At 34.1% G+C, this 16,132-nt stretch overlaps 1 protein-coding gene across 6 annotated transcripts in view; it reads right to left on the minus strand.

Annotated features, from left to right (window-relative positions):
• The window catches only part of USP34 (ubiquitin specific peptidase 34), a 147,806-nt gene that overhangs the window by 30,424 nt on the left and 101,250 nt on the right, over positions 1-16,132 (minus strand). For all 6 annotated transcript variants that reach the window (XM_085299152.1, XM_085299153.1, XM_085299154.1 and 3 more), the window contains 12 exons: positions 15,654-15,837; positions 10,605-10,768; positions 9,576-9,641; positions 7,590-7,736; positions 7,445-7,501; positions 7,269-7,346; positions 6,419-6,513; positions 5,254-5,426; positions 4,538-4,691; positions 2,984-3,062; positions 1,301-1,354; positions 1,111-1,206 (listed from right to left, as the gene is read on the minus strand). In XM_085299152.1, coding sequence (XP_085155278.1) covers positions 1,111-1,206; positions 1,301-1,354; positions 2,984-3,062; positions 4,538-4,691; positions 5,254-5,426; positions 6,419-6,513; positions 7,269-7,346; positions 7,445-7,501; positions 7,590-7,736; positions 9,576-9,641; positions 10,605-10,768; positions 15,654-15,837 — 1,347 coding nt within the window. The remainder of the gene's footprint in view (positions 1-1,110; positions 1,207-1,300; positions 1,355-2,983; positions 3,063-4,537; positions 4,692-5,253; positions 5,427-6,418; positions 6,514-7,268; positions 7,347-7,444; positions 7,502-7,589; positions 7,737-9,575; positions 9,642-10,604; positions 10,769-15,653; positions 15,838-16,132) is intronic.

Consider the following 16,132-nt stretch of genomic DNA (forward strand, 5'->3'; position numbering starts at 1 on the left):
AAAAAAAAAAAAAAAAAAAAAAGATAAGCATTCACAAGCAAGCAGTGCTCTCACTTTTTTTCCAAATATGAAGCAGAATGATTCAGAAATCTGAATTAAAAAATACGAGACAGAAAGAGGAAACGTCTCAAATTTATAAGTACTGGAAACCATCTTAATTTATTTCCTGTCAAAAAGCCACAGACCAGCATGAAGAGAGCTACAAAATGTTTTCCAGACAGGTTGGCTAGGTTTCACCTAGGCTTAATAATTGAGAAAGTAACTGCTTAAAGTAAGAATTGCTGTAAAATTAAAACCTTGTTTCTCTACACCCATGAAGACATTTTTACCCACTATCCAATTCTGCACTATTTAAATGACTTAGATACTGAAGATCATGAACAGTTAAAGGACATGTTTTCGCTGGAAACAATTTCTATAATTAACAACCCTGAGCCAAAGTGAAGTAAAACAATTTCTCAAAATTTATATGGGTCTTACAAGCAGCAAGTTCTCTCTCTCTCTCTCTCTTTTTTAGTACATATACCCATGCTCTACTGATTGAAAAGCATTATCACTCTCCAAACTGGGATTATTTAAAATGTCTCAGTTACTGACCTGAAGCAATCATCATTATTTTCTGAAATCTGGTCTTACCGTTAACTCAGAGATATAGCTGCACTCCCTCACAACAGTGGCATAATCTAAAGGATGCTATTTGCCAGAGATACAAAATATCCTGTGCAATATTAGCARTGTTGCTGGGAGTGAAGCTGGTTAAGAGTGGGATATTGTATCTTCTGATCTTGATCTTTCCCCCTAAACTTTAGCAATAGTTTTTAAAAAAGCACTTGTCTTCCTTGCAAGCTATTAAAAGTTTCAGCTAATTTTCACAATGAGTTTTGTTTCAAGTAATGAAAAGCAATTGATACTAAAATAATGGTTACTTTAACAAAATAAAGGCTGATAATCTATTAAACAACATTCGCCTAAGGAAAGTAGCTAAATGAAAGGATTGTCACCCTATTGTGTAAAATAATGCTTTTTTACTATGTTTATTCAGATTCCACTGATTTGTTTAGGATTTCTTATAGTATTTTTAAGTTGGTGTTAAAACAAATCAACTTGTACCTCCAGCAATTCTGATGAAACATCAAATTTGTAGTCTTTGCCATTTTCCTCCTCTGGTTCCATCCGCTTATAAAACAGCATGTAAGCACTGTGTGTCTTTAAGAAAAAAAAATCTGTATAATTTTTGCTTTGAGGGATAAATCATGAAAGTAGAAATACGTCCATACAACAAGTATTTGTAGAAAAATACCTTTTCAAAGGAGAAGTCCATAAATTTATCAGTCACAGAATCATATGTTTTTGTCTGTCAAGAGGAAAATAAAAGCATTAATGACAATCTTTTTTTTTAAATAGTCTGGTATTGATAATTTGAGGTTAATGTGCAATGGACTACTTCACGGCATTTACAGAGAGGCTGCTGACAATTTATTTCTTGCTCAAAGCATTACAAATAATCTTCTATCCTTTCTTCTATAGCATCCACTCCAATTTTTCAAAGCTGTTATGCAGTATTTAGACCTTACTTCTCATCAAACTTCTTGCCTCATCACAAAGATACCTCTTCTTTTTTTGGAACCTAAAGATATTTTACTCATTTGCCAAACAACTGTTTTGTTTCATTTCAGCATGTTGCCTTTATCGATTATGCACACAACTGTTTTAGTATGATACTGCATTATTAATAATGTAATAATGTGTTTTATAAAATGATATATACCTATATATTTTTTAAAATGATATTTAGAATGATTTTAAAATTCAGGCACACCCAGAGAATTTTGGAGAGTTATTTTATAGTTGTTTGCATTAACACTGTGTAAAAACGTTCACATTGATGGCAAAAGATGCTGAGCTGACCCAAAAGATAAAGCTGATTAAGAAACCTTGCACTTCTAAACACAATCATACATCTCACCAACTTAAGAAATTTTGTCTTCTTACTTTAAAAAGAACAAGAAAAACTCTTTTAAGCTTGTAGACCCACAGGCTTAAAGTTACTGATTGATATTGGAGCTCAAAGTACCGTCCTGGCGAACAAACAGATCAGCACAGCTGTATACAGAACTGACTTTAGTCAGTTGTCAGCAATTAACAAGGATCTGACCACAATAAGCAGWCACACCCAGAATCTAGGAATTACTGGCATAAGGTATAGACAAAGATCAAAAAGCCTTGTTCTTCAGAAATAGGTACAGACTTGAAATAATTTCTCCTGCAGTCAATAGTCTGAGTAGCAAGGCCATCCAAGAGAATGGTTCCTTCTCCAGCTTCCTGAAGCCCCTGATCCTGAATTCTTCCTGAAGCAGCATCATCCTTAATTCTTGTAAGTAAATAAATGATACRATGATAGATATAGCGAGGAGTAAAAGAAATACCTAAACTTTTGCAGAGAGACTTCACTAATTTATTTTGATGCATTAGCAATAACTATACTGTTCTTTTGACATCTGTCTTAAAAAAAAAAAAAAACTTGTATCAATATCCATAAATTAAATTAATTGTTAGTTAATTAATTGTTAATTAAATTTAATTAATTAATTAGTTGATATAGGAGGAATTAAGATCATTCTCCTTTATCAGCTTAACCTCTGCCCAAAGCATGGTGTCTTAAGGAAAGTGAAGAAAAAGTAGAGATTGCATCATCTGCTGAAACAGTCTCACTCTGCAAAGTCTTTCATCTCCCAAAAAATCACTTGAAGAGGCCAAGAGTGGGAAAACAGTTGATCTGTAGGACCAAAAGATTAAGCATCACCTACATAACAGAAATGTCTAAAATATAACACAACTCAGCTAATCCTTCTAACCATTTCACATTCACAATAGGTGGTAGACCAAAGGCGAACACTTTGAAACCCTTCATGAAAGGGTCTTCAGAGCAGGTATTATAATAGTTGAACACACACACACAAAAAAAAGAAAAGCCTTAACTTACAGTCATTTCTCCACCAAAACATTCAGAAGCAAGCTGGGCAGAATCAAATGGTTTTACTTCAGCATCATTGAAAAGATACCTGTAAGAGTAAGCTTTTGAAACAACTGCCCTACATGTCTCAGGGCAGGCAAAAGCATAACAAACATGTAAGAGTAGACTAAGTATTCCTATTAACTATAAAAATCTTGTTTTAAACATTGGTAAACTAAAAAGTGATCCCAAAACTGATCAAAAAGATCACAGGAAGTCAGGATTTCCACAGATACCTTTAAAAAAAAAAAAAATCAAGAGAAACATTATTTTTCCCACTTCTCTACTCTCACTCTGGTGAAGACAGAGTTCTGATGCAGTCAAAAAGACCTGCCTATCACTTTTCCATTTGAATGAAGTGGAAATCAAAATCAAAAAGAGAATCATTTCATATAACAGCAGGGTTCAGAGAAAGACGGTATACTTCTTGCTCTGCCTTTGGGCAGATTTTGAGTGGCCAGTGGGAATTGTTTCAAAAATGCTCCAGCCAGCTAGGACAGAGAAGAGGAAGAGAGGAAATCTTGTCTCTTATTTCAGTGCCTTAGCTGAGAAACTAAAACATGACCTCCAGAAACGGCTGGGTCTCTGTTTCTTGCTCTGTATCACCTTGCAAGGTCTTCCCCCTTTCCATGTCTGTCTCATCCCTTCCAATTATCTTTTCCCTCTTCATCACCATGATATGCCCAACGCATACAGAAGTTTCCAAATTAAAGTCAGATGTCATAGGCAAGAAAATACTATAATTCTTTTCAGAAAGAAAGAAAATACTGCACAGCATTTAGTCATGTTTCTATCAATAGGTCTCTACTCATCACCTGTGCCTAGAAAGGCACCTATCCCCTCTTTTTTAATCTTTAGAAACAAGTAATAGAAATATAAATACTGTCAAATATTCCAGCATATCACTGCAAATTGCATCCAGGTGGCACTGATCAATAGGAAAAAATCACTAGCTAAATAAACTTAAAAATGAAATGTGAAAACAATACAGTCTACACATAAAAAGCACAGTAAGAACAGATTTTAATAACCTAAATATTCTAACAGCATTTCCTCCACACAGAATTCAGTGAGTTTATAGAGAAAAAAATTTCTTTCACTGAAATCTGACAAAATGAAAAGAACTGAATTTTAAAATCATAAATGTAGCTGCATACTCTTCAAAGGTAACAACCAACTTTTATGATGAAGGACAATATTAAATCTTACTGTTTATACACACTGAAATATTTATGATACAGTCATCAATATTTGTGTCAGGAAACGAGCATTGGCTGTAATGTAGCACTAGCATGGCACTCTCCTGCTGCCCGTTGGTCCAGGGTGCTCCACTACTATTACTGCTGCAGCACACAATCATGTATGCTAAGAAGTTAATGTACTTACAACTGTCAAACTCCAACACCTCAGGCTCTTGAAAGGGATCTACAGCATGCATCTCCTGTATGACCAGGTCTGACAAAGTCAGGAATTTTTATTTACTTAAACATAAGAAATAATAGAATTTTGCTTTGTATAACTCACCACTTGTTGTTTTTGTAAGCATGGGGATTGACTATATCTCTGATGAAACTGTAGTAATGTCCACCATCTGCTGTTCCCGTATGAACTGTCACGCCTATCAAATCATACTCGTAACTCTCAGTTTCTTTCAAATATTCGCCATCTTCCTTAAAACCTTAAATAATGTAATACAATATTTAACCAGTTATTTCCTAAACATCTGGACTTCAGTATCAGTGTGTCTTATATACATGTTTCCTGCAGTTACAGTTAAAAAATTTTCTTTTCAGCACTGCACAGTGAAGACATCTAGGAAACCCACATCCAAGAAAAGCAGCATAGATCTCTATTCTTGTGAAAAACTTGCGGTTTTTTTGCAAGGCATCACTATTGAAGAGGTTAGAACTAAGTTATCCAAATTAGTAAACTGTATTTATATGGCAATTGGTCAGCCATTTTCTGAAATTCAAGTATTACTCTACAAAATCAAAGTGACCAATAACTAACTGTGTTTAAATCCTTGCAGTTTCTCTCATGTTTCATGAACAGTTTTAGGAATAATTCAAAAACAATGGGTCAATTTTCTCTTATTAAATAAAATACATAGTTTCTTTGGAAATACGGCTTGATTAAAACTTTATTTTCTTTAAAAATCACTGATTGTTTGCAGATAATGTATACAGTTGGCAGAAACATGAAAGAGACAAAGAACGTTGAACTCATTTTATGAGGAGTACCTTCTTTTCTGTCATTTTTTCCCATGAGGAAATCTTCAGTGTATGGTGTCATATCCAAACGTAAAGGGAATGAAAAATGCGTATTGACTTTCTCCTTCATCATAGTTACCATATTAAATGTATATCTCATTGTGTTGAAGCTTAAGATACGAGGTAGTTTCTTAAAACATGCCCTGAAAGATTAAAAATAATAAAGATTTAATAAACCTTACTTGGTTAAATGATATTTTCACAAAGATTTGTAAGCCATTTATTTCAAGCAAAAAATTGGAAACCAGTTAAAAAGTCACCTAAAATGTAAAATTCAGCAATCACAATGCCTTAGAGTAGGGCAGCCTGATGGCATAAAAGTCAAATTTAGCCTTTTGAACAATTCCATTTAGACTATCATCTTGCCTTGGAACGGATATCAAATTTACTGGTAAGGTATGAATGATAACTAAACAGRCATAGTAATAAAAAGAGCACTGAGTGAATACAACAATGCAATGCCCATCGTTAGAAGGAGTTACCATTTTGTGACTGACAAATTTCAATGAAGAACATATCTTGTGCTAAATTTCATAAACTGTACATTAATGATTTTCAAATGGTGTACTCTTACATTCACATCATTTATAACACCTACAAAAAACAGCTATGAGGTTTTTCACCTTAAGAATAAAATTTTGTTAATTGCAATAAAAAAAATAATGCAAAATTGGTAGTTTTATTTTCTGTGTTTTAGTAGATTTTTTTTCAAGTATGGAAATATTTTAAAAATTAACAAATTTAGAAGGAGAAATTTGGGATTAGATATGAAACCTAACTAATTAGCTTACCTAATGAATAATACAAAGAATGCTAATAGAATTTCATTTTTCAAAAACTGGAAAAATAACAAATTTCAAAGGTACTAATTCCTATGCATTTCTTCTAATTTACATAAAGCAGGTTTTGAACACTTTACTGAATAGGTTATCTTTTTCTAAAACGTCTTACATTCTTCCTTTTAGAATTTTATCTTTTCTATATGCTCATTTGCATAAGGATCACATCCTAATAGGCCTTTGTCTGAATGAAGGCAAGATCTTGTTTCACCTCAAGCACTGCTCTAATTTAAACAGTAAACTCAGTAATTTATTAATAAGAAACATTAGGAATGTTAATTTCTTCTTGATCATACCTTTTTTCAGCCCTCACTTTCTTTCCACATTGAGAACATGTATACATGTTGTCACCTTCCAAGGTGTCTTTAATAGTTACTTCATCAAGAGATTCCTATAAAAAAGGAGGAGCTTGTATTTATATTGGGTATTTATATCTTGTGCTTACATGCCCTGCTTTACTACTTCACAGGACCCTCTCTCCATCTTTTAAGAAGTTTAATCAACAACATGTCCATAAATTATGAAATAAAGCTGGTCAAAGTCACAAAAAAGTTTGCAACAAGAATGCACACCTGTACTGCAAGATTGGTTTCACATTATAAAAGAAGGACTGGATCCTAGAACCAAGATACACAACTGAAGAACCAATTCAGAAAAAGAGTACTCCATATTCCAAGCTATTGCAAACAACTGAAGTGCCTCTAAAACCARATTCAAAGCATGTGGATTAATAATTACTGGAAAAAAAATGATCCTAATGTACTTTCTAAATTAACGTAATAAGTAATAGTTCATGTGTGCATATAAAATCATTTAATATGTACAGTTCTCTCATTTAAAATGTGACCATGGTTTTTTCAAAACCAAGAAATGAGTATGCAGAAAGTACTGATCGTAACACAGTCTTTAGTGAAATACTGTAAAACAATGTCAAATGGCACCAGCTCATAGCAAAAGATGAAATAACCTGACAAGGTTACCTAATAATATCAGCTGGTAATAGCAACCTGGAAATACACCAAGGCCACAGTACAGATACAAAAAGTATCAGCATATTCAATATAATAAGGGACAAGTATCTTACATTCAACTGCATTTATTTACAGTTGTGATCTATGTTACACATCATAGCCTCGCATTACTTACATAAATATTCTTCATATCTGCCACCTGGCATCTTACTGTATAGAACTCTTCAGCAGTCTGACTAACATGCTCACAGTCCTAAATCACAGCAATGAAAAAGAAAAGCAATGAAATAACTATACTGCAAGTTAAAAAAAAAATATTGAAAAGATATGGATAGGGAAGAGAATACTTACCAAAGAAACAACATTGTTTGTAATAACACCTCCAAACAAACTTTTCACTGTATTTTTCTGTGAATGAATTAATAAATTCTGTCAAGAAAACTTGAGCAAATCCATAACTTTTCAAACTTCCTTTTGCTCTTCTTTAGTAACTCACCAGTTCTGGAGACATTTCTTCTATTTTTGTTATTAGGTCAGTGAAGAATTCAGTCATATCCTTTTGCTCTCCAGTGTTAAGTGGCTGCTTATCCATGGTATAGGTTTTACAGAAAGGTCTTGGGTTGTATGCCTTACATTCACTTTCCTTTAGGCGAAAAACCAAGCAAAACAAATCAACACCAAATTTTTAAGTTACAYAGATCTACTGAACATACGTGTAAAAAATTGTATTTCAAAATGCACTTATTTTATATACACTACATGCAGTTATACGCAGTATACAATAGTATTATATGCCTACTGGGTGACAAAGTTTGGTAAATGTTTAAATGTTTATGATAAAATAGGGAGCAGTTTTTACCTAACTGATCACAAGAGAATCATTATTAAGATGTGACACATTCACTCTTTGCACATCTGTTCTGCCACAAAACATAGTATGACAAACATTAGACTATATTCATACATTTCTGGACATTACTGACTTTGATCTTGAGAATTGCTTAATTCTCCTTCAGACTTCTCTACAGGATAAAACTACATCACCTAGTTCTCTACTGTATCTGTTCAATCAGAGAAAAGGATTTTCATATAAAGTAATTCTGAAGAATGTATCCTCCAACTTCAATACTGCACATATTGGGAATGTAAAATTTATTTACATCAGATTTTGTCATCATAAATGATGAAAGTGACCTGGAGGCATTATGGTAAGAAGATAAGCTAGATATGTGCTTCTTTCTTTTAAGGATGTGTGGCTAGACAGTGCTTTCTGTAAATATTATCTGCTTTGGAACAAAGTTTTTCTTCAAGGTTTTAATAACAGTAAATCTTTATACGATTTTATATTCTTGAATTATTTTACACCTATACAAATACTTAGATGAACAAAAATAATATATTTCATTTTACGCAGAGGGAAACTAGGGCAAACAAGAGAGTAGGCAAATTCCCTAAATTGTTCCATGATTAAACTAAGAAACAAATTCAACCCTCTACAAGAGGAATGACAACGGTGTCGCACAGACATTCATGTCAGAGAAAAAATAATTTATTGGGATCTTGGCATAGGGCACAGTTAGTCACTGTTTCACATCACTGTGAATACATCTTAACTACATAAAAAGCATTGCTTAAGTATCTTTATTTCCATACAAAAGACTGTCTTCTGAGATCATTTATGCAGGAACAATTTTTATTGACAATTTACAAATCTCAAGTCACAAACTGTACAAGCCACAGCATAGGAAATTCTCAAACTGCCTGAAACTCCCTCCTGGCGGACTCCTGTAGCAGTCACCCAAATGCTTAATTGTGAAGGTATGCAAAAATCGCCTAATTTCACACTCCATCACTGTCTCAAGCCACTCCACTACCTCATCTATGGAGATGCCTGGCCAGGGAGCTCCTGGGCCACCAGGCCCAAGTGGACAGCACACGCCTACAGGCACAGTCCTGACGTTTAGCTACACCGCAACAGTACCTAAAGAGCAGGCTTGTTTTTCGTATTTGTAACTCACTCAAAACTTAACTCCCTTAGCTGTTGGCACAATGGCAAACACACTATGCCCACCTGAATATTCATATGCTGGGGAGAAGGGTTTAAATAGATGAAGTATTCTCAAAAAAAAGGAACCTGAGCTAGATGTTCCCATCCATTCACTTCACAACCACAGTCTCTAATGTTTGGGACCTCGGGCCTGCTAATAATAGCTGGTGTCCAATATTAAACTCTATTTTACATTAAGATTTACATTGCTTCTTCATGAAAACCTGTGCAGTATCATAAATTATGMCAGTAATTCCTTAACTGATTTGCTGAGCTACAGCTTTAAAGTGGGTAAAAAACACCTCAGTCAAGACCTTCATTTACAACTTAYGCACAACAGACTGAAGCTGCCAAGAATTCACATATAGAATGGTAGCTACATTTTGCTTTTAAGGAAAATAGCACACTTCATAAAATATCCTCTTTCACACCTACCATTAAGTATGTAAACATTTTCTGGAGTTCTAGTAGAGTGGTCTTGTGTTTCATATCTTCTGAATACTAAAAGAAATTCATAGAAGACTTTATCTTTCTGCTTATTACTTTCCCAAAATAGTATTTAAGAAGATGAAACAATTACCTTTTTAAATAAAAAAATAAGTGACTTTATTATGGACAATTAAGAAAAATGATTGTGCATATGAACACACAGTCCACTATTTTACACTTACATACGTATCACTACTGCTCATATTTTGGCACATTAACAGTAAACCTATGTCAAAAAGTAACTTTATTTTCTAAAAATTCATTCCAGTTAAGAGCTTTTGTTAAGTATTAGAAAGGTATTCATGTACAGATCAGCAGCTTCCTTTCTTTATTTTTTACTTTTATTTATAAATGTTTAATTCTAGAGGAATTAAGTGACAACTAACGACTTCATGATAATAAAAAATGAYGAAGACGCTGTCAATTAAGGTTTTTCACACATTATGTATGCCCCGTTCATGCCAGGGACAAAAATGAAGCTTCTTTGTTATGATATATAGCTAGAACTAATAGTAATATATTCCTGAAAGCTACACAATGTATAATAACTTACAGGACTTGCAATATTCCTGGGAGCACAAAATATATGCTCAGGGACTTTATAAACATTCAAGAATAACATTTTTTCTAACAAGATGACAAACCTGGGAGTTAGGAACAACACAATACACATAAAACCAAACTTGAATCAATGTAGTTCATAGCAACATAAACACTAATTTGAGAATAAGCTTTACTAGAACTTCACCTCGAAAACATAATGMGTTTCAAATACATTTACAAAAATATTTCTTCAGTTTAGACATCAGCAAAAGAATCCAACCAAACAAAAAGCAAACTAACAATCCTGAAGAAATACAGTATAGTAAGAAGTAAATTTTAAAAGCAAGTCTATACCATATCAGCCTTTACACTGATTCTAAATTTAAACTTCTAACAAAATCCACACAAGGAACGTAAGACCCTAAACCATACCTTTGCAGTAAAGATTGCTTGCCTGGCCTCTGGAATCATATACAGTTGCTGAATAGTGGATGCCAAGTAACAAGTTGCTCCGAGATTAGTTAGACCCACAAACCTACACTCAGCTCGAACATCATCATGTGGCCAATAATCCCACTTGTAAGGTGCATGGGAAGCTGAAAAAAAAATATGAATCACACACACACAAAATTCAAAGTATAATTTATCAAAATGACATAAATAAACTTTAAAAACTTTATGCTTACATTAATAAAATATAGCCTGTTTCTCATGCTAAATGTACAGGCATGAGCAAGACTGTACTTGTTTTTTTAAGCAAATGCACCATGGGTATGTCAGGRAGATTACTACATGTCTTGATACAAGCATCTTGAGGCATCCTCTCTATATGCCTCTAGAAAAGTAAGAGGCCACCTAGTAAGAGAGGTGGTGCACAGAGAGACAGTTCCATACATCTTAGCCTCACATCTACCCACCRGGTAACAGAAAGCACAGCAGAACACATACTACTTTGGGCTGCGAGTGATTTGCCACTTTTAAAGGAAGGCACTTCTCAAGCGTTACTTATGGCAAGTATCATCTCTTACAGTTGGTCTGTAGTAGTCTGTAGTGTTTTTTAGTGGGCTGTTATTATATGTAATAATCTAGCCTCTACCTCTGAACTAAAATATATCAAAGGCATTCATAAATTATAAACATTGGTTGCTAAGCATTTTTATACACAGGAAAGTCTTTTATAATATTTGATTTGCAGAAGTATTTTTGGAAATTAATCAGAATTTGTACTTCTTGTTTTACAGCAACTTCATAGTGACAYTGCTGTCTATAATATAGAGTGGAATTTGGAACAGTGCAACAAAGAGGTGATGTGAAAAGTAAGGGGTATGTCTTAAAAAGGCAGGCTTTYTGCTGAATTTGAGTTTCATAAGTTAAGTGCTTAGTCTTGCTCATTCTAAACTTCTACCATTCATCGTTGCCCGATTTTCTCTGGAAAGAGCACACAGAAAGAGGTTCAGCCTCTGGAACGATGTCCCTGCTCGTCCTCTGATCATTAGCTCTTATTTCATCCATTCTTACTGCCTTCCCACATCCTTCATCCACTTATTCTCTTTGCTTTCTCTGTATTTTCCCAWCCAGGGCATTGAATTACGAATAATAGTAACTGCTAATAATAACAAGTGCTAATGTTAGAGAATTAAGCACAAATGCTTTAATTAAAATGGAAGCAAATCAGCCACTCCGCCAGCCACAGTGGATGCTCTGTCTCTTACACAACAGTTACACAGCCTAAACTGAGCGCGCACACAGCACTTAACGTGCTCYCAAAGAGACATCGGTCACTCTCCCAGCACACAAATCACTCATTCCAAAATTCACAGCATCCTTTCACGTGTCCCATGACACGTCAAGAGAAAGCCAAATGGAGTCTCTGCACCTAGAGACTCAAGTTAGGGAGTCTTCCCTTCTTGCAACAGAACACAGATACGTGTRTGGTATCTCTCAGCCATGTTTAACCAAGATTAAACAACAGCTGATCCAGTCTACCTGAATTATAGAGCACGATCAAACTGTACTCTTTTAAAGATGACCCAGCATCCTACTTTACTGGCCAAAGACTATGATTTTTTTCAGATGTCTTAAAGGATTCTGGTTATCTGAATCACAAAGACAACTACCTGAGTGAAAAATGTCTACAGGTAAAATTCTATTTGCACCCTGATTCACACCCGTCCCAATTTAAAAAATGAACAAAAATGTTCAGATCAGACCAATCCTTATCATCTTTCTTCATTCTGYGAAGCTGACAGATTCTTCTACATATTTTTTCCCTTTAGTGCAAATGTCTTTTGGCTAAGAGGTCTATCACCTCATAGCTTTTTTTTTTCCTTTTTTTTAATATGCAAGAAAAAAAATCTGATAAAGGGCTTTTAGGTATTCTATGAGAAATTTCTCAGAAGCATCTTCCTTTCTGACCTCTGGAATTTTTAAGCAGCTATCTTCCTTTTGATAAAACCCTTTCTTATTCCTTATGGATTTTAACTAGAAAGGCAAATTTGGCCTCATTCAGGTCTACCTTCATTAATCCTCTCTGTCATTACAGATACCATTACAGACAACAGCCTAAGGATGGGAGACATGAAACTTGCAGCCAAAGTTGCAATATTCTCATTCGGTTTTAAGTACAATAAAACTAATTTCTCTCMCTCAAGAGACCTTGCATTTCTCTGTATTTCACCTTCTGATCATGTTTCTGCTCCAAACATAACATCAGCCACTATCTTAAAGAACATTCTAGAAACCAAGTTTTTCTCCTCCCCTCTCCCCCACCCCAAATTAAGTTTTTTATTTGTCTTGGTCTAGAAAACCCCACAATTACAAGAAATTTTATGAACAATAAAGGGTATCTAAATCCCGCSTTCAGTAAGATCAGAGTCTCTATTCAGTGTAGGTCCTCCCTATTGAGAAATGCATGGAAAAAGGTTGAGGACATAAATCAGAATATCACCTAATACTTAGTACTTAATTTCCTGAGGTATCACTTATTTAAAAGGCATGGAGATATTGCTATGTCTCTGGTTAAAAATGCTGCATATTTTCACTTTTATCTTTAGGACTGCTGCTTTAGGAGGGAAATCCATTAATTTTAATGAGTTCTAGACAATTTCCTTCTCATTTTATACTGTCAAATTTCCTCATCCCCTTACTTCTGTTCAATTTATTTACTCAAATCACCTTTTTTTTTTTTTTCTTTTCCTTGGATACGGTCTTTTACCAGCTAGGCCAATTTACCCATACTGAGGTATCTCTGTTTCCAGAGGTATCTCTGTTTCCATTTACCCATACTGAGGTATCTCTGTTTCCAATCTTCTATGGAAACAGAAGTCAGAGTTTAAAAAATATATATTTAGTGTAGTACCATTTGGGAATTATATATATATTGGTAAATCCCACCTGGTTCAGTATAGCAAAATGCAAAGTAGAAAAAAGCAGGCATATCATTCTCTCCTTCCTCACTTTTCTACCAGTGAAGGGAACTATGGTAGTGGAAACTTTTAAGAAAAATGCTGTTGCAATTTAGACTTTACTACAACTACWTCATATTATTCATACTTGTTTAAGTATAAACAACAGTATACAGTAAACATTTTAATGACTGTCAGGATAGAGAGTTTTTATAACATTTTTTTTCCCACTTAAAATCCTTAAATCCTTTTTTTTCCTTGAAAAAAAAAATACACTAGAGAACCTTCAAGAAGATGTTTTCATTATGAAAACCATACCTTATTCTGCTGCTTTCCATTAAAGCACTCCCCTTAAGAACTGACATACACATCCTGGCTTCAATCAATAGGGCATGAGAAAAAAAATGGTAGAACAGCAGATATAGCAACTGGTCAGATTAGAGGACAGGAACTGTACAAGTGGCAGGACTGAAAATTTCTCCAATGAACCACAAAACCAGAATATTACAACCAAAGACAGGATGGAAATTTATAGTGTTTTCCTTAACGTTTCTCCTAAGAAGAAGGGAGAGACAGGACTAAGATTTTTAAAGAGCAATCAGATTACAGAGATAAGCAAAGTGAAAAATTCCAATTTTAGGAGTCTTTGGATCACATCAATGGAATTGTAACACTTTAAACAAGTGCAGCATCAGATGTCCAAGAGAACAGTAGCACCTCAAAAAGAGACAACTGCCCACTGCTTGTCACAGAATTCACCTTCATGGAATTGAGAAATACTGAATATGGAGTAGAACCATAGACCAGATGGCTCTGGAGGACTCAAGTAGGAAGAAACAAACAATCTAGAAGGGAATATTTTGAAGAAAACAAGAACTGCAAAAAATGTTGCAAAAAAGTTACAAAAAACCTTCAGCAACCATAAATTGAGACTTAGAGTGAGAAAAATACTAGCTGTAGAAAATGAATGAAGAAACACAAACTAGCTCAGCAGTTGAAGTAGTACTCACAGCAAACAGAAATATCAGATATTATCATAAAACATATTTCATGCACTTTCCCTAAATATAGGGCAYTTTGAAGATTTTTTTAGAAGGTTTCCAGAAAAGGAGTATAGAACATAAAGTAAAACATGAGATCAGATTTCTAATTTCCTCCATGAATTGTAATGTACTAAATCAATTCCACAGATTATAATAAATTACAGATCCCCCGGTTACAGAAATTCAAATTGGGCATATGAAAGAAAATCTATCAAGCTAAAAAATGCATAATTAGAACTTGAAAATCAAAGATAAAATATTAACTAACTTAAAATTTTAGTAATTTAAAAATAATACAAAGGAATCAAGTTTCTACAGGAAGCATAGAAGCCAAGAGCATCAAAAAATTCTACTACCATTGTATGTAGGCACCTAAGTACAGACTGAAAGTCAACCACAAGGATGTTACAGCTACCAAAAACAGCTATTAAGAGTGACAGTACTCTTAATAGCCAACACATCTAGAGTATCTCAGCTGGTGTGACTTGCTAGTATAGGGCACAGCAAGCTTGTTCATGTTAGAAAGTGAAAACAGAAATGAAAATCTAGCACAAAACAATGAAGCATATGCAAATAAAACCACTCTAGCAATATTATCTATGCATTGGTGTCACTTAACAGGACCACATGCTTTAAATAACTAATATTTAAGAACAGATGATCTGAAAATTATACAGATGGTTAAATCYATTCATTTGCTAAGTGAGCAAAAGATGACATACATCTGCTCTCTGACATTACTGTAAGTGATGCTGGATAAGCAGTAGAGTTACAAGGGGGAGTTTTAAAAACATTGTTAGTAGCAACATCTTATTTCATTACTACTTTTGGAGAGTTTGACTATCCAGTTTAAGTGCGAAAGTATTCTACATGGTCTTTGCTTTTCTCTATTTCTATCTGTAGGTTCTTAATAGATCATTATTTTTAGCTGGTCATTAAATGAAAACACTTATGATGTATATGTGAACAGAAAACACCAAAGAACTAATTTTCCATACAATACTTAAAAGCTATACATGAATAAAAGTTCTTACACTGCATATGTTGTGCCATAACCCAGTTGTGGAGCAGCCTGTAGTTTTCCACTGACCCCTTTACCATTTCCACCAATAAGTCATAAGCTGCAGCCCTTGAAGAATGTGACTTGCATTTTGGCTGTTGTCTATCTTTTAGACTTGGCAGCAAGAACAGAAGATTGAAGATGTCTCTTAGAAACTCCTGTAAAACAATTTAATGAGCAAGTTCATCAGTTTGAACAAATTCTTAAAAGACAACAGTCATCTATTATTGATCTTCTAGAAACTTACAGACTTTCAGGTGCTCTATCATTTATAGAATTTTGTATGACTTGTATACCAATTTTGAACTATGAATTTCAGCAGTCCTCTCTATATTACAAGTGCACTGTAAGCATATTACAGCCTAAAGGGAAATAAGTGTGCTGAAAAAGAATGTCAAATTATCCTCTCCTTATGCTAATGCCAGCATGTGGCAAATGATCATAGGAAAAAAA

The sequence above is a fragment of the Rhea americana genome, unplaced genomic scaffold, assembly GCF_003343005.1.
Source record: "Rhea americana isolate MKP2758 unplaced genomic scaffold, rheAme1 scaffold_146, whole genome shotgun sequence".
NCBI classification, from domain to species: domain Eukaryota; kingdom Metazoa; phylum Chordata; class Aves; order Rheiformes; family Rheidae; genus Rhea; species Rhea americana.